This window comes from Cydia amplana, chromosome 16 (assembly GCF_948474715.1).
Source record: "Cydia amplana chromosome 16, ilCydAmpl1.1, whole genome shotgun sequence".
In the NCBI taxonomy this organism is placed as follows: Eukaryota; Metazoa; Arthropoda; class Insecta; order Lepidoptera; family Tortricidae; genus Cydia; species Cydia amplana.
The window spans coordinates 10,144,711-10,166,834 of NC_086084.1; the positions used below are offsets into that span (position 1 = coordinate 10,144,711).

General features: G+C 39.7%; 2 protein-coding genes across 2 annotated transcripts; both read left to right on the forward strand.

Moving 5' to 3' along the window:
* The first annotated feature begins 74 nt into the window (after positions 1-74).
* On the forward strand, positions 75-22,115 carry LOC134654949 (inhibitor of Bruton tyrosine kinase). Its single transcript, XM_063510380.1, has 14 exons — positions 75-336; positions 776-1,155; positions 1,551-1,728; positions 3,552-3,769; positions 7,010-7,423; positions 8,631-8,767; positions 11,632-11,766; positions 13,358-13,655; positions 15,161-15,283; positions 16,323-16,605; positions 17,842-18,040; positions 19,481-19,682; positions 19,866-21,086; positions 21,911-22,115. The coding sequence occupies exons 2-14, from the start codon at positions 997-999 to the stop codon at positions 22,040-22,042; spliced, it is 3,699 nt and encodes a 1,232-aa protein (XP_063366450.1). The 5' UTR covers positions 75-336; positions 776-996; the 3' UTR covers positions 22,043-22,115.
* On the forward strand, positions 4,779-5,908 carry LOC134654974 (tetraspanin-18B-like). The gene has a single exon (XM_063510427.1). The coding sequence runs from the start codon at positions 4,882-4,884 to the stop codon at positions 5,854-5,856; it is 975 nt and encodes a 324-aa protein (XP_063366497.1). The 5' UTR covers positions 4,779-4,881; the 3' UTR covers positions 5,857-5,908.
* Positions 22,116-22,124: the final 9 nt, after the last annotated feature.

The window sequence follows — 22,124 nt, forward strand, 5'->3', positions numbered from 1 at the left end:
ACAAACAAAATCAACGGTTTAAACACTAACTTCAATAACGTAGATGTTCCACATTGATAGAAAACGTCAATATTTGACAGTTGATTTGTTATTTATGTAGGATTTGACTGACGGCGGACCAAATTCGCTTGGCTAATTTTTTATTTTCGTATGCATTAAACTGCAATAAAGATATTAATACCTTTCGTTGCGCAATCTGGTTCTTGTATTTATGTGACCTTTGCTAATTAGCGGCTAATGTGTAGTTATTTTACTAACAATTCTCTAACGTAAAATAATAATGTATAAGAATTTCTTCGCAAGCAAAGGAGTTAACACAGCTGTTTTAATGTAAAGGTATGTTTACGGGCAATATTCAATATTTATCACCAACATATTAGTTAAATACTCTAAATTCCACCCATCTATTTGCCATTTAAAAATATTTTTAAGTATTGCGTAAACTCGAATAACTTTGCCGGTGGGAAACGACCTTGTAGATTTTCAAATGTTATTGATGCATTACTGTTACAAAATATCTCGTAAGCTTTGATAATATTCTTGTTTGCTCTATGCACTTATACTGTAACATACTTCTCTAGGTCATTTAAGTTTTGTGTGGCATAGCAATCAAGCATAGATAAAAGAATATTACGAGCTAGGTATTATCAGTTTCTTATAAGAATTGGCCAATAATGCATCAGTAATATTATGATTGTTTTAAAGTTACTTGCTATAAAGATTGACACTACTTAGTTTGTTTTATTTCTTGACAAAAAATTTTTGTTGTTTTCAGACTGCCATCAACACAATTATGACCTGCTAAATACAAACTTTAGCCCCGTGGAGGGGCTACCCGAGCACTAGGCTCCTGTACATATTGTAGAAATCATACATTTAGAGCTGTAATCATATCATAACTATTTTCATCCTTGCACAAATATTGACATCAAATACAAATAAATATTTTATTACAATAAAATCTACTACCCTTAGAAGAAAAACAGGGTAAAAATTATGAGTAAGATAGATGTAGATTGCACCCGCCGGTGCAGGTCCCGGCTTCACGGACAAGCTCTAACGGGAGCCATTACGAAGAGATCTGTCAGCGATCAGGCACTGGCCAGCTTCATTAAAGCTACATGTGCTAACTTCATACAAGCTTTTGATTTTGAGGTATGTGATATAAGAATAGGAATATTTGAAATAATAATATGTTATGTTCATACCCCAGATTTTTGGGTGGGGAATGGTTTTGTGTGTTTATAACTTTGTTTATTGTAAAATAGCTACCAAACTATAAATAAAAAATATGTAGTTAGCTCCAAATGGGGTTAGAAATGCTAAAATAGTTTTTTCTTTACAGTTTTTGCTTATTTTTTGGCTAACAGTCCTGCACCCAAAAATCTGTGTTGTGGAAATGTTTAACATTTGTTTTAATTTTGTGTTAAATTTGGGGCATGTAGTCAGCGTCTAAGCTGAAGCCAGCTAACTAATTTACTTGTATATTTGATTTGTGTGTAAAGTTAATTTAACTATCATCGTCTATAATTGAATGAATTGTATTCTAGGGTCGCACAGCCCTTCATATGACATGCTCCCGCGGCCGCGCAGGTCTCATGGAGTGGTTGGTCCGCCACTCCTCGGAAGCCTTCGCCAATGCCAGGGACAGAGAGTCCGGCTACACCCCACTGCATCGGAGCATCTTCTACGGACAAATACACACTGCTGTTGCCTTGATGAAGATTGGTAATTATTTTACAGTTGCCATCAGATATATCGGAGCAGCTCACAGATATCTGAACACGCCTCTATTGTCAAGGTGTTAGAGTGCTTGTTCAGATATTGTGAACACCTTGGCCGCTCCGATATATCTGGTGGCGACTGTACCTGCATTTTGCAGCAAAACGCTTTGCAAAATTGTTTTTGAAATGCTATTTGAGTGAAACATAAATGTTATCAAAATTTCAAAAACCCATGACTCCCAGACGTTTTTGGTGTGTCCTATATTTCTATAAATTCGCGTTATCTGATATCCTGACAGTGGAAAGCAGCAGTATTTTTTTGGAGTTGGTAGAGTTTATCATATTACTAGCGACCCGCCCCGGCTTCGCACGGGTTAACAAATTATACATAAACCTTCCTCTTGAATCACTCTATTTAAAAAAAATGCATAAAAATCCGTTGCGTAGTTTTAAAGATCTAAGCATACATAGGGACAGACAGACAGACAGACTTTGTTTTATACTATGTAGTGAAGAGACCTAAGGGTAAATTTGTCAAAAGTTTAAGTGCGACCCGGCTAGTGATATTTAGTGGGCACAGGGCCAGATCTAGGGTAGAGCGAGTGGAGCGGCCGCTCTAGGCGCCGGATGGCAAGTAGGTTTTGCTCCCGGGAAATACCGGTACCGAAAGTACCGGGAATTCCCGGGATTTAGAGCCAAGCAAAGAACCGGGATTTCAAAATTAGAATCCCGGTACTCCCGGGATTTTCGGGACTAAAATTACCGGTACAATATTTGACTGCTTTCTGTTACTTAGCATAAAATATCATGTTTTATAAAGAAAATAAATATATATTATCAATCTAAGGCTGGTGGTAATACTTTTACGGCTAATCACTACATTAAAATAAATTAAAAAAAAAGTCAATGGGTTTGACAATGCCGACAATATAAAATTGCGTAATTTGATACTTTAAGGTCTTTAAGGGCATAAATGTTTGTACGATAAATAATTTTATACGAACAATTAGTTATTTCATATTTGTATACTAACTAGAAGCAAAAATAGAGACGATTTTGTAATTAATAAAATACTACTTTTAATTCAAATTCAAACACGGTATAAGAAACGAATTTTAAATAATAATTTTAAATGAATTAATAATTCTGGCTGAATAATTTCTTGAATTGTCGTATTGATAGTTCTGTTATTATATGTTCGAATTCGAAGGTCCACAGCCCATTTTGAACGCATGCGAAAATTATATTTTTTTTTATCCTTTTTCACAAAACGTCTTGCATATTTAAAAAAAATGATGATATTACTGAGCCACAATTCAGTTTTTGCCAATCAACAAAAATAGTAAAAATATCATGTAGTTTAGGAAAAAAAAAACAAATTATATTAATGATTGTGTGACTTAAAGACACATATTATGGTACAAAAGAAGTGTGTACCTTCACTGTGCTACTTTTTTATTGTTTTAAGAAAGATTCGTGGTCGTTTTACGCTTTTTTTTTACTGAAAACTAATGTAAAAACTGATTTTTGAAGGCAGTCCCGAAAGTACCGGGAAATCCCGGTTCCAATTTTGCCCGGTACCGAAAATCCCGGTTCTTTTAAACAGTACCGGTTCTGCAATCCCTAATGGCAAGGGGGGCGCCAAAATGGCAAATGTGAAAAAAAAAGTTTTAAAAGACGCGAGTGTGGCGGGGGCCCAAAATACGCTTGAAAACTTCAACGAAGGGCGCCAAAACCCGATTTCGCTCTACCCTGATCAAGGGCTCGGGCGGCACTGAATGGGCATACCTATATTCAGGTGTTTTACAACTGTGTACCTTGTTCTAGGTGTCAACACGGACATAGTAGACAAGGACGACTACAGAGCCCTAGAGCACGCCATGCTCGACCGCCAATACATGTACAAGCATGAAGGCACGCAGCCGAGCGACGTATATGTGTGGGGCAGTAATTCCAACTATACTCTGGGCACGGGGACGCAGCAACCGCGAGCGGTTCCCGAATTACTCAGTTGTTTTAGCCGCTCTAATGCCAGCGTCCGTCAGGTTAGTTATAGCACAGAGAAATATAGTAAGACAAGAGTGCTCACTCCATACATCAATTAGACTATTAATTTCAGTGTCTACATCTAGCATCGAGTAGCGGAACTATCAGTACCTACTGCTACTTGACAATAGATGTAGCACTGACCGGAAAGTCTTATGCTGTTGAGATAAGACTCCGGTCGGTGCTACATCTATTGTCAAGCAGCAGTACTGATAGTTCCGCTACTCGATGCTAGATGCTAATAGTCTTTTTGGTACTAAAACTGATGTATGGAGTGAGCAATCTATGTATTTTTTTCTCTATGGTTATAGTACTTAACTTACCTCCACCTTTAGCATATGGACTGGCATGTAAAGTGTCATTCTATGGATCTTGCTAACTATGAAAACAAAAGTCACTGGTAAATTCATCATTCAGAGATAATTTCAATATGGCGGTTTTTTTTACATAGCAGGTTCCATAGAATGACACTAGGCATTCTGCATAGCGACGTATACTTATTAAGCAGCAATTGCAAGTATACACTTGGTACGGGAACGTAACAACCAAGCGCGATAGAGTCTGTTCGGAAAGAGAAGAGTCGTGGAATGTATTGGGCCCCATACATTCCACGACTTTTCTCTTTCCGCACAGATGCTACCGGAGTTCCTGTGTCGTTTTAGCCGCGTGCGTTAGGTTAGTTCATCGTGAATTATGGCTTTTACGCATCGTTAGTAAGATAGATAAGATAAGATAATAATTTATTTCATTTCAATCTCAGTTGGTAAATACATAGTGGTCGAGTCCTCCTATTAGGTATAAAGTACCTGTATCAGGAGACCTCGTTAGTAATATCAATAGACATATTTCAAAAATAAGTTGTTTAGGTACTACCGAAATGCGGAGCCTGTAGAGTCTGTGCGGAAAAAGAAGAGTCGTGGAATGTATTCGGCCCCATTTGGCCCTTTCCGAACATAATTCCATAGCCTTAACCTCCTTGACGTGTAACCATAAACAAGCTCTAACCATGCAGATCACATAAGACTGGCCGGAAAACTCGCAGCGAGACAACCGGTCAATGTATCATGTCAGAAGTCGCAAATAATCAATCAAACCAAAACTTTTTACCAAAATGCACTCCGTAATGTGTCCTAGAACCTGTCTAGGTTTCACCAACTTCTTATTCTTTTTCGTCGGACTTATCGGCTTCGGTATTTGCTTATGGTGCGCGATGAACACGGAACTATTCCGAGACTTGAACTACACTGTGACTAGAAGCGAACTAGTTGGTGTTATAGCCGACTTTGTCAACTTAAAGCTGTGGTTGACGCCGTTAACGACTGTAATTATAACTTCGGCTATCGTTGCGATGTTGACGTCGTGTTGCGGCATACTCGGCGCTGGCTGCAAGACGAAATGCGCAATGAAGTCATATATCTTTCTTGTTTCCGTTATATGCTCTGTAGCTTTCTGGTTCATCTATATCTCCTGCATCTACAACATATATTCTGATAACGACAAAACACGCAAGTTTCTACAAAGCACGATACGCACGCAGTACGGAAGATACAACGATTTGTTTACTTCGCTATGGGACTATATAATGGTACACTACGAATGCTGTGGAGTCGTCGGTTTCGCTGATTTCAAGGATTCTTATTGGATAACACTGAACCCTGATAAATTGTTTCCAGTACAGTGTTGCGTATTACAGAATCGTACGCATCTTATACCCTTAGTTAAAGATTGTCAATTATCACTAGATCCGGGTACGTTTAATGCGATCGGATGTTTTCAAGCATTAAGACAAACGTTTGTGGACACCAGAGGACTTATAATATTTTCATGTATAGTGTGTCTCTGTGCGTATGCTTCATTGATGTCTTTTGCTTATTGCGTGTTGAGAGGGGAACCTTTGATAACCGACACGGATGGATATATGTACGGATCACGGCGAGGGCGCCGCGCGGAGCCCGAGCACTCTGAGAGCTCTCTACAGAACATGATGTTTGTAAACGATGCGTCGGAACCGACGACGAAAGTCGTTAGGGTGGTGTCGGCTGCGAACCACTTCCAGAAGTACAAATATTATCCAGAACAAGTGTAGGGATTTTAAAAGTTTGTTAAATAAATGGCTGGTATTATACACTGCATTTTCTTTTCCTTAAATACGTTACGAGTGTTACGACCGCAACGATGACTGCAGAAAATCCTTTTGATTAGTTAAGTACTTAATCTGCTATGTGTATTTGTGTGACCACTGACCAGTGCCCTGTTTATCAAAATCTTGTAACTTGTAATACAAGTGGAAGTCCCTTTCTAACAAAAGCTGTCAAAAAGCGACATTCGCTTGTATTACAAGTTACAAGCTTTTGAGAAACGGACCCCTGATATGGAACGAAGTAGACCCACTACCTCGTAGAACTATGCACTTCGTATTTCTACACTGACCAATACAACCTCTACTAGTATGGTCTAAACTATAAACTTTGTCAGATATCGGACAGCTAATAGGTATATTCAATCAAAACGAATCACCATAAAACTCATACATAATACGTAATTTTGTAAGCTGTGTCTGTCGCGAGCAGGGGCTAAAGGGATAAACTACAGTCCTGAGCCGTTTTGTGGTATCCCCAAAAGCCTAACGCGGCTCACCCTAAAGACCTACTGTCAATACACAACAATTCAACTCTGGAGGGAAACAACAGGTTTGAACCATTCCAAAGCGCTTATCAAGGCCTTCAGCAAAAAGGCGTCCTCGAACGCCTTAGCGCTGTCTAGGAACCAACTGCGCAACTTGGTAAGGGTGCTTACTGGGCACTGTTGCCTAAATAAGCACATGCACACCATGGGGAAACGTGACATGGGGCGGTGCAGACTCTGTATGGAGGCAGAGGAGACGCCCTTGCACATCCTCACAGAGTGCCCTTGCCTAATGCGTACTCGTGACTTAATCCTGGGCGGGCACATATTGCGCCCGGAGGAGGTAAAGTCTCTCGAGTTCAAAAAGATCCTGCAGCTATTTGAAGTTGCATGTTTGGATCGAGAGTTGTAGTAGGTGGCGATCACAATAGATCAGCGATGGTCGCAGTGATACATAGGCTTTGGAGCCTTATATAGCCCCTAACAAGAAGAAGAAGAAGAAGAAGCTGTGTCTGTAGGCATTAGTCAATAAAGCTATCAGTGTTGTTATTTTTATTTATCTACCACATTAAATATCTACCTTATTTCCACTCTCATAAGGTCGCTCATTGCAGGTGTGCCTTGGCAAGTTCCACAGCCTGTGGGTCTGCGGCGGGGAAGTGTGGGCCTGCGGGCAGGCGGGACGCGCGGGGGCCGGGCGGGGAACACTGCTGACTCCCGCGCCGCTGCGTCTACAAGAACCCATAGAACAAGTGGCCTTGCTGCTGGACTCAACTGTGTTCCTCACGCAGAGTGGCACGGTGCTCCAATATACCCTGAACAGCACAGACACCTCCCCCGTCACCAACAGCTCATCCCTAAGGCTACCATCCACGAAACCCCTCCTCAAACTGTCCCAGCCGATAGGGCTCTGCTCCGGCCGCAGCCACGCTGTAGTATGGAACAAGAACGCCGTGTACACGTGGGGCGTCAACTGTGGCCAGTTGGGGCACTCACAAGACGATAAGATTGTTACTACACCCAAACGAGTAAGTACCTTAGCCAATTTAGAAGTAGACAGTAGCTAGCAATACTTATTATTAGGAGTGACAGCTTTGAAACCATTAACTGTAAGGAAAAGATGGACGAATACTCCGACTCGCAGGCGCAGATAAAGGGCCCAGATGTGTTAGTTATACGATGTGACTCAAAATACACTTTAGGCAGCTGAATTACCTTTGGAATTGCAAACAGTTGCAATGAACGAAGCCTGTCCTCAAACTACCACAGCGGTCAGACGAGTGGGTGATACAGAGAAGAGAATTGACACTTTAAGTTGTATAAATTCCTCCCCAACAATCACAAATCGTGCATCATGCTCCACGCTTCAGCGTGGAATAAGAATGCTTTTAATACGCGGGTTTAATAGTGAACTACAGATCTGCGGCGACAAACGGACAATTATTAAAGTGGGCTCTATGAAAATGTGTTAATAGTTATTTGTACAACAAGAGATCAAAGTTTGATATTTCTTCGAGTGCTTATTTTGAGTCCCGTGCAAGCGAAAGATTCTATACTAGATTCACGAGCGTAGCGAGTGAATCTAATTTAGAATCTTGAGCGTAGTAAGGTACTCAAAAGCGCACGAGATGTAAATAGCTTTGATCTCGTGTAGTTCACAAAACTTTTCACCTCAGCAGTGAGAACATATTAGAGAACCCGAAAAATGTATTCCTTCTTCATCACTTACCTCTATTCACTCATGTTTTTTTAAGATATACCAACAATTAAGTTTTCACCTCAGCAGCTCGAACAAGGGTACTTTGGTACTTAAAAACAGTGAGCAAAATCGCATTTTGCTCCTTTTGTCTCACTCAGTGAGCAAAATGCTATTTAGCTCACTGTTTTTAAGTAGCAAAGTACCCTTGTTCGAGCTGCTGAGGTGAAAAATATATACGTCTTTGGAAGCAGTGTCAAAATTACGAGTACCGTTCAAATGACCTTTTTTTAAATTGTAATCATAATCATAATCATAAATCTTTATTTGCGATAGATATAGTATATACAAGATCTTAGGCTAATTTACACAGGTCCATATATCTAGACTTAAATAAGTCATGCAAATTTTACATTTTTAGCTTAGTCGCTAAAATAACCTATGTTAACTACATACTCACATTATTAAAATATTCCGTGGTACTATAAAAACATTTGTTAACCAGCCAAGTAAATAGTTTGTGCCTAAATGTTTTGTAGGTGGCAATATCGATTAACAACAAAGAAGTGGCCGGCATACAGTTGGTAGGCGCCGGCGACGCGGCCACCGTGATCACGACCAGTCGCGGCGACGTCTATCTGCTGCACAAACACATCTGCAAAAAGATCGCCATCAAGTAAGTTGATCATGTATAGAGTCATTTCGAATTTTTACCTACTGTAACTGTTTAGACTATTTATTTTATGTATTGTATTTATATATATAGTCAGCCAGACACACTTTCGAATTTATAATATTAAGTATGGATGTTACATTTTCCAGACCATGCTAGTCATACTATCATTTGATGTCAACTGCTTCATTGCCGCTTCGTTGTGTATTATCGTAATTAATACAATTAATATAGTTATCTTATTAACTGTACTGTATTTAGCTGGTAGCTGCGCGCAACTACGAGGGCTGTTTGATAAGTACCCGTTTTCCAAATGTATTAATATCACGGGCCGAAAATATGTATACAATCGTTTTAAGCCATTTTTCAGAGGTGGGAAAATTTAAAAAAAAACAGCATTCTTTTGTTTTTTTCTCATTTGACAGCGATTCAGTGAAAGCGTGAACTTAAAATTGTGAAAATGGAGAAAGAGTAGTATCGGTCTGTAATTAGATTCTTGTTTTTGGAAGGAAAAACATGTGATGAAATAAAAGTAAGAATGCAAGCGGTTTACCATGAATGTGCTCCTTCTATGACAACCGTCAGATACTGGTTTAACGAGTTTAAGCGGGGGAGAACAACCGTCTTTGATGAGGATCGCCCAGGCCGCCCAATTGAGGTGACTACAGACGATATGGTTAAGAAAATTGAAAATATCGTTTTAGCCGACCGCCGAATTGAACTTCGAGAAATCGTTGATGCTGTAAACGTTCCAATCGAGCGGGTACAAAACATATTAGAAGAAAAATTGGGTATGAAGACAGTATCGGCGAGGTGGGTGCCGCGTTTACTCACGGAGGAGCAAAAACGGAACCGACTGACTACTTCGGAGCAGTGTTTGGCCGTGTTCAAACGTAACCCGAAGGAGTTTCTGCGTCGTTTCGTGACCGTAGACGAAACGTGGGTCACCACTACCCCCCGGAAATGAAAGGGCAGTCGAAGCAGTGGATTTTACCGGGTGAACCTGCGCGAAAGATAGCAAAAATCGTTCCATCGGCTGGAAAGGTCATGGCGACCGTTTTTTGGGATTCGCAGGGTATTATACATATTGAGTTCTTAGAAAAGGGGAAAACGATAACAGAGCAGTACTATGCCAATTTATTGGATGAATTTGACGCTGGGTTGAAGGACAAACGACCCCATTTAAAAAATAAAAAAAAAGTACTGTCTCATCACGACAACGCACCAGCTCATTCGTCTAGAGTTGTGATGGCTAAATTAACACAATTACGCTACGCCCTATTGCCTTACCCCCCGTATTCTCCAGATTTGACCCCATGCGATTTATTTTTGTTTCCCAACCTGAAAAAATGGCTCGGTGGTAAGCGATTTGGATCAAATGACGAAGTCATTGCCGCCACAGAGGCCTATTTTAATGACTTTCCGAAATCATACTTTTTGGATGGTTTATTGAAGCTTGAATATAGGTGGAACAAGTGTATAGAGTTAAAAGGAGACTATGAAGAAAAATAAATGCATATAAACAAAAACAACTGATTATTTTTTTCATAAACGGGTACTTATCAAACAGCCCTCGTACGCTCCCTACAGGTGTTCACGGAAGACCAGCGTCAGGTACTACTCCAGTAGGACCCGGCATCATGCTGAGTGTTCACCTTTTTCAGTGTAGTGACAGTGTACAAGTTAGTTATAAGTTTTTTTTTCTTTCTTCCTGTGTATGTACTGTATAACTGTGTACCTATGCTGAAATAAATCATATTCTATTCTATTCTATTCTATTCTATTCATCGTCCTTCGGCTAAATGTTGATCCAAGCTGTTTAACTGTCACACCTCTGTTGACCTGTGCCCTGTTTATCAGGGGTGTTTCGAATATCCGCAACCGCGGAACTTCCGCATTATTTTCAACATCCGCATCCGCATAAAATCGATGCGGAGTTTAATGCGGATGTGGAACAGGTCGGTACAGGAACGTCTTAGCATCGGCGTAAGTGCTAGACTGCTAGGTAATTTAGTCATTAGCCAAAAAAACCTATTAGAAATGAGCAGTCGAGCGTGAGTGCGACTTAATGTACGGAACCCTTGGAACGCGAGTCCGACTCGCACATAGCCGGTTTTTTGAAATAAAAATTACTAAAATGTAATATTTGATGTCTTTTATGTACCTATCTTGACATCCGCATCCGCGGATGTGAGCCTTTAAAAATCCGCATCGGATGTCAAAAAATCGGCATCCGCAACATTCCTGCTGTTTATCAAAAGCTTGTAACTTGTAATACAAGTGGAAGTCCCTTTTGACAGCTTTTGTTAGAAAGGGACTTCCACTTGTATTACAAGTTACAAGCTTTTGATAAGGGCACTGGTGAACTGCCATACGCCTAAATACATAACGCGTTCTGTATTTCTTCGAATGAATGAATAAAGGGTTCACATACTTGTCACCTGACAGCCTGATACGTATGTGAACCCTAAAAGCTTCGTCACACAGGCGCGTTTTCCGGGCGCAGCAGGAGCGGGGCGTGAGCATTGTATATGTAAAAGCGGCGCGCCCTGCTCACGCCGCGCCCGGAAAACGCGCCTGTGTGACGCAGCCTTAATTCGGGTCGGCACTCATTCGCGCAATAATGCATTGAATTTGGTTGACTTCCTCGCACAACGTGTCAGCATTGCGATACAACGAGGAAATGCCGTTAGCATCCTTGGTACAATGTCTCAAGGGCCTATTTTAGAAGCTATTATCAATTTAGTTTAGTAGGACCACTGTACGTACATGTATATATGTATTATGTAAATAAATGATCTACTTAATTGAATTTTGAAAATCGATATATTTGTGTGCATCTTTGACAAATATTTCAAATTTCCCAGACAGATAAACCTACGGCAAGTGTGTGTGGAGGCGAAAGTGACCGAGAATGGGACATACTCGCGAGTAACAGTGCTGTTGCTGACCAACGTGGGACAACTCATGCTTTGGCAGGACACCACCAACCAACTCACCAGGTAAGCCTTTACAAAGAGAATAGATAGTAAAGCTTTGGATTCCTCCGAAAACGGTGCCGTCATATGACGGCCGTCATATAGCGGCAGCAAAAGACGGCCGTCTTTACGGTGGCGACATGTGGAAAGTACCACGGCGTCATAACACACCGTCATCCACCAAGGTCAAAGCGGCAAATTTGAAAAATGTAGGCGCGATGGGATAACGTCCCATAGATGATTTGAATTACGCGCCTTTTCCTACTGACAAGATTTGCTTGATCATCTATAATTTACTTGGAGGATGAAATATAATCAGAAGAGGAAAATAATCGTAGTACGGAATCATTTATTGAAATCTCGTGTCATTTATTCAAAATGGCGTCACCGCTATCTAATAAAACGTTCACGAAACTATCGACAAGGTCATGACGGCCGTCATCTTACGTTACGTTGACAATCAACGTAACGTAACGCCGTCTAGGAAACCGCGCCATCTTGTTTACATAGACAACGTTCTAGTGACGTCAGTCAACGCTATATAGCGACCGTAATATGACGGCACCGTTTTCGGAGGAATCCAAAGCTTAAGTATATTTCCTGTCATAGTAAATTTTGTAGTCGCAGTACATTTACTGCCATTTATCGACACACGATTAAAACTCAAAATTAAAATGTATAAAACTATGAAAAAAATGGATATATGTGGATAAATGATTGTATTATTTGTCAACGCCATCTAACCGAGCATAGGCCAAAGGTGTGGGCGCCATCTATCCAAGAATGACTTTTTCTTGATTTCCGAGGCACGTTTTCCTCAGACTTCATCTTATACGGAGTTACATAATATGTCTTTGGACTTTATCTGAACCATTGTCATATCAAAATAACCGGAATTCTTGAAATTTGGTAATCTGACGACTTCTTATTTCGTTCTGTCAATCAATCATGTTACCATTTTGCTTGGACTTAAGGAATTTTGATTGGCATGCACACAGCTGCCTCTTGTAGATCTAAAATTCCCTCATTAAGGTGCAATAGGCTCAGAGAACGGAGTTTTTGAATAGTCGTAGCGCTTATTTCGATCATAATATCCATCTCGCTCACGCTTACGCTCAGTAAGAGTTACATTTAACAATATTATATATTGTTGTATACTACGTACCAGGGATGTTCCGGATGCAGATTTTTTGACATCCGCGGATGCGAATGCGGATGCGGATATTTAAAGCCGCGGATGTCAAGATTTGGTACTTAAAAAACGTAAAATATTTCATTTTTATAAATGTTTATTAAAAAAAAACAAAACGTTTAGTATTTGAGCAAGAACATAGGTGCGTTTTATTTAATAAACAGTAACTTGGTCGACTTTTCGGGATCTAGACGATTTCGTTATTAGGTATATAATGACGAAATTACCTAGCATTACGCCGCCGCTAAGACGTTCCTGTTACCGACTTGGTCGACATCCGCATCCGCATGAGCTCCGCATCGATTTTATGCGGATGCGGATGCAGATGCGGATGTTGAAAATAATGCGGATGTTCCGCGGATGCGAATATTCGCAACATCCCTGCTACGTACGGTTCACGTTTGTTTTATTTTGTATTTACAGATGCGTCTTTGGCCTGAACCACCAAACAATCATAACCAACGTAACACTAACCCACGACGCGTTCTACTTCACCACCAAATACGGCGAGGCGTTCATTGGCCACATCTCTCGCAAGGCCACGCCCCCCGCGCCGCAGCCAATCAGGAAGGAGAGGGAGCGAGACAGCAACAAGAGCGCGCTGGTGAAGTTTCTTGAGAAGGACGATTGTACGCCGGTGCGGATTGTGAGGATACCGAATGTACACAGAGCCGTGGCCGTCGCGGTGGATAGTGAAGGGTTGAACTTTGCTTGTCTACAGGTGATTATTATTTTTATTTGACGAGGAGAGATAAACGATCATGTTAATTAGAGATGCTCAATGTACGGCATAGGTAAAACGATAGATTTCATAAAATATTAATTATAGGAATGTAGTGAGGTTGACTGCGACACTTTTCCAATTCAAATCTGACTGACGGTTCTACTCAGGATGCCATCTCATTTCGGGCTGTCCGCAGAATCAGCCAGGAACCAATCCATTAAAGAAGCTGTTCAGGTCATTCAAATAAAAGTCACTGTATCGCAGTCAAACACACTCAAGCATAGACTATTTCAATACTTGACATTCCATCAAACGCAGCCGTCATAAATCATAATAGACGGTCTGCGACATATTTATTTTCACCACACCAGCTCGGAAAGGCTTACTTTGCACTTTAAAAATGATAGCAAAGTTGTATTTTATTCACATGTGTGGCAAAGTAATCAAATGCAAATTTTGTGTTGTTTTCTTATGTTTGCTGGTAGAATTGACTTTTAAATTATGATTTTGGATGATAAATATTTAATAACATTCATTTGGATTTGATTTGGTTTGATTTTGTTTGATATTTTACATTTGATATTTGCTTCGGGTTGGTGTGGTGAAAATTATGCGTTTCACTCGGGGGCATGCCCCCTTGTAAAACAAATAACTATTTTTCTTAGCCTATCTGAGTATCTCACCGCTGGGCAAAGGCCTCTCCCCTTGATTTCCACGACTCCCGATTTGGTGTTTCCTCTGGCCAGTTGGTCCGTTTGGGTGATTATTAGAGATGCCCCGAATAGTAGCCACTCTCGGCCGAATACTGAATATTCGGCGACCGAATATTCGGCATGAGATGCGAACATTGTGAGTCACAATTATTATGAAAACTGTTCTCCAACAAAGCACAACGTTTGCTAAAATGTATTTTTTGTAAAACAGAACTAATGAATATAGTTAGAGTCAATCAAATCAGACCCATGATAAAAATAAAATATTTCATAATCAACAAATGCTTAAAAAAGGGTCTTCCTATTTAACAACTTTCCAATAAGTAATACTTTTTAATTATTAAATACACCTTTTTGGTATTTTTTTTGTGTAATTTTTCTTTTAAGTTATGGGCAACAGATATTCGGTATTCGGCCGAATACCAAATATTCGGTAAAGAGGCCGAATAGGCCGAATACCGAATAGTTGCCGAATATTCGTGGCATCTCTAGTGATTATTATTACTGTTATTACATATTTCTTATTTCAAAGTTTTTCTAAAGGTCGACAAACTTTTTGGAAGAAGAGCCAGCCGAAGAAATGATGGCCAGTTTTAAGAATCTCATAGAGCCGCAAGATTTTTTTTAATGGTCTAAGAACAAAACGTGTGATTTTTTTACCTGGCTACCTAAAAGAGCCGCGGTTTGCCAATCCCTGATCAAACCTATTGATGTTAATTAACTTCTACCACAAAACAGATACAGTATCTGTTTTGTGCTTCTACTATGTACTTCTTTTAATCATATCAGATAAAACCAACGTGCGGACTCACTTCCCTACCTGAACTGTCGCCGAGCAGTTTACCTAAGCACATGGAAACCCTCATGGAAACGGCTGCTGAAGATGACATCTTACATGACGTTATATTTAAGGTAATACAATTGGGTACTTTCCTCTACTTATAATAAATTATTTCACACCGTGCACGAAATAAAGCACCAGATAATTATTAGAAAAACAGATATCAGTTATTTTTAGACAAAATTTATATTTAATAAATCGGATGGAAGTATAAAAAGTAGGTGAGTTGACCGTAATGTCACTACACACATTTTCATATAAATCCACTTATAAATCCCATATTAGCAATTCGTTTTGACAGTTCTAAAAAAGAAGCTGATTTGACTAGTAGGAAAGTAGCCAATTCTTAAAATGTATTACCAGTTGCAATAAAAATCCCTAATTTTAGAGAATTAGAAATTAATTGATTAGTATGTCTTTCTTACACCATGCGTACAGTCGCCATCAAATATATCGGAGCGGCCAAGGTGTTCACAATATCTGAACACGCACTCTAACGCCCTGACAATATGGATGATGACACATGTTGAATTTTATAACAAAATCTAGTACAATAGATAGCAAATGAGCAATGTATCACAATATTGTAGATATTTAAAAAAAAAATATGGAAATAATACAAAAATACAGCACCTGAAAGTTTCATTTTTTTTTTAACTTTCAAAAACGAAATAACTAAGTATACTATTCGATTCCTCACATTTTATTAAAAAAAAGATTTAATAGCAACTATATACATGAACGCAATATTTCACCGACAAAAATGCAATTTTCTTGTTTTGTTCATACTTCAAGATGCGCTCTCAGTGACCTTGACGTCACGTTCACATATATGGCAGTTTGTTAGGGGCGTTTCGCGAGTGAAGTACGACTGTCGGACTTTGACTATCATTTCTGACTTTTGTATTGCTTTAATGCAATGGGTCCCATATAGACATTTGATCCTAAAAACAATCCTGATTGATTGATACCATAAATGAAAATTTATCATCTAGCCTATAGAGGCGTCTTCAAATATTTGTGAGCGCCTTAGCCGCTCCGATAAATCTGATGGCGACTCTATCATGACAATCAGTCAAGTATTTATTTCAATAACATTTATTTTGACAGGTCGGCACAAAACTCTACCCAGCCCACATATTCATAATAGCCTCCAGCAGCGAGCATCTCTACAAACTATACCAGGAGTCCATAAAAAACCAGGAGGACAAACCTATCATCAACATAGAAATGCACCCTGAGATATTCGAGAGGATTCTCCGGTACATGTATACTGGTACTTGTGATGTGGCAGAATTGGGCCCCTGCGGCCTGAAGATAAGGAAGGAGGATCTGAATAGCCTGAAGAAGGAAAAGGACGTCGATATTGAGTTGGATGATCAGAATTTTGTGGGTGAGTTATAGCTGGTCAACCAAATCTTGTCAGTAAAAAAAGGCGCGAAATTTAAATTTTCTATGGGACGATATGCCTTCGCGCCTACATTTTTCAAATTTGCCGCCATTTTCTACTGACAAGATCTGCTTGACCAGCAGAATTTTAATTGGGATTTCTAGTATATCTTGACATTCTAAACGAATATACGAAACCAAAAATATACATATATGAAAGAAAAAGTGTACAATGTCTCCAGTGCCAGGGCTGGGATTGAACCAACGTCTTCTGCATTCGCGGCACCTCCTTGTAAAAAACATGCTTAATCTTGATTTTCGGGGTATTTCCGTTTATTCGCTTTGAATCAATTTAATTTTTTACCAGGGTACCATATTGTATTTGCAATTTGCATTACTGGTCCATAATTTTAACCACGATCACCAGACTTTTGCAATTTTACGCTAGGTATTCATAAACGTTACAATAGTTATTTGTACAACAAGAGATCAAAGTTTGATATTTCTTCGAGTGCTTATTTTGAGTCCCGTGCAAGCGAAAGATTCTATACTATAGAATCTTGAGCGTAGTAAGGGACTCAAAAGCGCACGAGATGTAAATAACTTTGATCTCGTGTAGTTCACAAAACTTTTCACCTCAGCAGTGAGAACATATTAGAGAACCCGAAAAATGTATTACTTCTTCATCACTTACCTCTATTCACTCATGTTTTCTTAAGATATACCAACAATTAAGTTTTCACCTCAGCAGCTCGAACAAGGGTACTGATTAGGGTAAGGGTAGTGATTGCTCACTGTTTTTAAGTAGCAAAGTACCCTTGTTCGAGCTGCTGAGGTGAAAAAAATATTTCAAATTGTTACTTTTTAGGGTTCCGTACCCAAAGGGTAAAAACGGGACCCTGTTACTAAGACTCCGCTGTCCGTCCGTCCGTCCGTCCGTCCGTCCGTCTGTCACCAGGCTGTATCTCACGAACCGTGATAGCTAGACAGTAGAAATTTTCACAGATGATGTATTTCTATTGCCGCTATAACAACAAATACTAAAAACAGAATAAAATAAAGATTTAAGTGGGGCTCCCATACAACAAACGTGATTTTTGACCGAAGTTAAGCAACGTCGGGCGGGGTCAGTACTTGGATGGGTGGCCGTTTTTTTGCTTGTTTTGCTCTATTTTTTGTTGATGGTGCGGAACCCTCCGTGCGCGAGTCCGACTCGCACTTGGCCGGTTTTTATTTACAGATAACGCGTCAGAAATCTCGGCGTTTGAAGTGTACAAGCACCAGGACAACAGGAATAAGAAGAACCGCTCCCGACGCCCTACTGACCGCAGCGCGGTAACCCCCCCTCGCAATTTGTACAGCGACCCTGTACGCCTGGTGCAAGCGGCCGCGAAACGCCTACACGTCATGGGGTTGCACAAGCTGCTTGACAAGTTTTTGTAAGTTACACCAAAAACAGCTATAGGGTATTTGACACTATTTAAAATAAATTATTATATATATATATAATATACACCATGCATAAAATAAAGCACCAGAATATTCATAAAGAAACGTTGACAACTGCTATTTTTAGACACAATCTATATTTTAAAACCGCGGTAGCGTGTCCAGCCAAGTTCAAAGAAAATGGAACTGGCGACGCAGCAACCGTGTGTAATATTACACGAACCATTTCGAGTTACTTTTGACCCCTTCGCAACTTTAAACCTACTTAATAAAACTATAAAGAGTAGGTAATTTGATTGTGACGTCACATGCTAGTGTTTCATATAAATTTCATAGCAGCAAAATCATTTTGATAGTTCGAAAAAATAAACTGATTTGACTAGTAGTCAAACTCCGCGTGAGGCCGAAATTAAAATGCCGATAAGGCAATACAGAGGTGAGAAAACTGATCGTTACAGACCGCGAGTACGAATGAGATGGCTCGCGCAATGATTTACTACTCTGCAACGTGGATTTTAGACCTAAAACTATAGTTCGTTTTTTAGGGTTCCGTACCCAAAGGGCAAAAACGGGACCCTATTACTAAGACTCCGCTGTCCGTCCGTCCGTCTGTCACCAGGCTGTATCTCACGACCCGTGATAGCTAGACAGTTGAAATTTTCACAGATGATGTATTTCTGTTCCCGCTATAACAACAAATACTAAAAACAGAATAAAATAAAGATTAAATGGGGCTCCCATACAACAAACGTGATTTTTGACCGAAGTTAAGCAACGTCGGGCGGGGTCAGTACTTGGATGGGTGACCGTTTTTTTGCTTGTTTTTTTTTGCTTGTTTTGCTCTATTTTTTGTTGATGGTGCGGAACCCTCCGTGCGCGAGTCCGACTCGCACTTGGCCGGTTTTTTTAGCATTAGAAAAAAGGTAAACAATCTTGAACACGGCAAATATGTAACAATTATGAATCTAATACGATCATTTATATTCTTCTGCTTTCATAAGTATAAGTTACTGATTTTTAAAAAGCGTTTTTCAATTAAAAGACATGTCAAGATCGCTAACTTCTTTCTAATGCTAAAAAAATGAACTTTAGTAACTAGCACAAAAGCGCTGCGTCTTGCGCTTTGGAGGGTCATTTGGGGCCTATTGCATAACATTCATACAACTCATAATATAAGCGGACGCCTCTTTTCATTCCCTTTTATTAGAAGACTTCCGCTTGTATTATGAGTTGTAAAATGTTATGCAATAGGCCCCTAGTAGCCTGAACTTGGCGTAAATACACAGGAGCTACTGTGATACCCCTTAGTTCACGGATGCTTAAAGGGTTGTGCTACAACTCTGTTACGTACACATACATAAAATATTAATCATGTTCTTTTAAAATCCTAGCCTAGTCCAATACACTTCATCGTGTGTTTCCTTTTCCAGCTACAGAGACGGTAGAATCTGCCTTCGAGAGAGTGCTACATTGACCAAAAACCCGCCAGTTTGCTGGGACCGAAACAGCCTTGAAGAGTTAGTCGATACGAGTGTTGTCACCAAAGATGGCGCTCTTATACCGGCGCATAAATGTGTACTAGCGGCAAGGCTCGAGTACTTCCACGGCATGTTCATGCACTCCTGGTCCGAGGTTAGTGGATTTAGGCGATAGTCCCCTATTTTAGATTATATTATTCGAATTAAAGCAGGAACTGAAATTCTCTTTTATATGTTAGTGGTACATTTAATGTCTATCGAAAATCTGTCTTAAAATTACACACAAACCTACTCTGTTTAGCCTTCACTTAAACCTTGCCAATTATTTTTGTTACAGAGTAAACTATCGTCAAAAGTGACCTTACCAATCAACCACGGCATCCTTCTGCCAGTCATAGACTTCCTGTACACAGACACGTGTCCCGAAGTAGAAAATTCAGACAGCATCGACTTTATATGCAGTCTGCTCATAGTTGCCGACCAACTTTTCATCACTCGCCTTAGGGAAATGTGCGAAGTGGCCCTTTCAAACCTCATCACCTTAAGGAACTGCGCAGAACTATGCCAATTCGCACACACTTATAACGCTACTCAGCTAAAACAATGCTGCATGGAGTTCATATCGCTAAATATCAGCGGCATACTTGAAAACAAAGCTCTTGAAATGTTAGAAGAGGAATTATTAGAAGACATCTCTAAATACTATTGCAAATTTAACCCTATAATGTCTTCTAGGGTCATTACACCCTTTTTCAATGCGCCAGACGATGAAGTAATCAATGAATTTGCTAAAAACTGCCCGGTTGATTTAACAGTTACTAATGAAGATATTATAAAAGATGACAGCGTAGAAACTAGGAAGAAGAAATCTAAAAAGATTGAATACACTGAGAGTGAGAAAACACGCATGCGGTATGAGTCCGTCAGTTCTGTGACGTCCTTAGATTTATCTAACGATATTTCGGGTGACGTCACTTTATCTTTAAGTAATATATCTATAGAGGCTGAGAAAGCAGCTAAAGGGAAGAAGGATAAATGGATAGAGGTGCCATCATCGCAGCAGAAACAGAAAGTCGTCCAAGCGAGGCTTAAAGCTCTGAGCAGCGCTAAGGACATTCTTAACGAGACTCCAGTAGAATCCTTCACTAAACTCACTAGAAATAGTTCATCAAGTGCCATTAACACTCCTGAGATTCCAACGTCATCGCGCATGTCAGTATCACCAAAAGAGTCCCCAATAGCTGAGATGGCCTGGGGATCGCCAGGGAATCTGGTCATTAACCACATAGGCCCTAAACTCTCGCAAAAGCAAAGGAAAAAGTTAGCCATGGAAGGAAACAATTACTCTCCGCAAAATCTCTCCGTTTACTTGGACGGTAAAGGAGTGGAAAGCCCCCCGGACAAGCCCAAGAATCCGTGGAAGATAGTGGAGGTGCCGGTGGCCAGTACCAGCCATAAGCAGAAGAAGGCTATGGAGTTCAACCAGATCCTGGCTGATCAGAAAAAAATGAAGGATGACTCTTCTAGGATAATGACGAAACCGTTGTTTTTAACTCAGGTAACGTTTCCTATTTATTCACTGTTTATTAGCGTTTAATATGGCAATACTAGTGGTACCACAAATTAAGTGTGAAAACTCGGGTAAATCATTAGCATTACAGTAAAGCATTACCTTACATTACACCAGTAAAATGGAACTAAGTACCACGTAATTTAGCTACTGCGGTATTTAACCCCAATAATACCAACACATATGAAAGAGAACTCATTTTATAATAAATTATCTTTTAAAACGTTATTAAATAAATTATTGAATCGCTACAAAGTTACTATTATAGTACGTTATTAAATCGCGGATTAATAAAGCAATATTATTGTTTTAATTTGTTATAATTTATAAAAATTATAATAAAAATATCATTATTAATTATAACTTCAATCTATAAAAAATACCACACCAAACAGTCTGATTCATTTGCGTGTTACTGTGAGATTACATCAGAACTGAATCTAATTATCCTCAACAAGGGTTCTACTGTGTTAGTATGTATTTTTTATGTTTATATCTCTTGTGTCTTTGTGTTATGATCGTAATTTTTGAAGCGCTTTGAGACAATAAATGTTTAATTGGTATTTTCGCCTACCCTAAGTTTCGATCTATTCTCCTTTAAAATTTAAGTACCGACCACACACCGAACCGTGAAGCAGCGTATACACAAACGCAGCGTATACGTTGCGTTTTTAAGCAATTCTGTCTTCTGTCCCTGGAAAACAAGTTTGAATTTGGAAATTTCTTAAGTTTTTCTGCCTGTTTTATGTGGTGGGTGGGGCAAAGTGGTATGGCCGATCCTTCCTACACTGATTATTTACTTTTATTTCCAGTTGGAAGACAAAGCCATAGAAGAGCTGGAAAGGTTCTACAACATCCATGAACTAGACGATGAGCTCATTACCGTGAGGCGCATCGAGCTGCAAGTGTCGTCGCCGCAATGGATACATACTGCCCCTAAGTGAAGTGTGCTATTTTGTACCTTTTTATTATGTGACTGTACAATATTTTAATTTAATAATAATGGATTGACTATGATGGTTTGGT

Excerpts from the sequence above, each read along its gene's own strand:
- LOC134654949 (XM_063510380.1), top strand. The coding sequence starts at position 997 with ATGAGTAAGATAGATGTAGATTGCACCCGCCGGTGCAGGTCCCGGCTT. Across the intron at positions 1,729-3,551 it reads TGTTGCCTTGATGAAGATTG|GTGTCAACACGGACATAGTA; the intron begins GTAATTATTTTA and ends ACCTTGTTCTAG. Across the intron at positions 21,087-21,910 it reads AACCGTTGTTTTTAACTCAG|TTGGAAGACAAAGCCATAGA; the intron begins GTAACGTTTCCT and ends TTTTATTTCCAG.
- LOC134654974 (XM_063510427.1), top strand. The coding sequence starts at position 4,882 with ATGCACTCCGTAATGTGTCCTAGAACCTGTCTAGGTTTCACCAACTTC.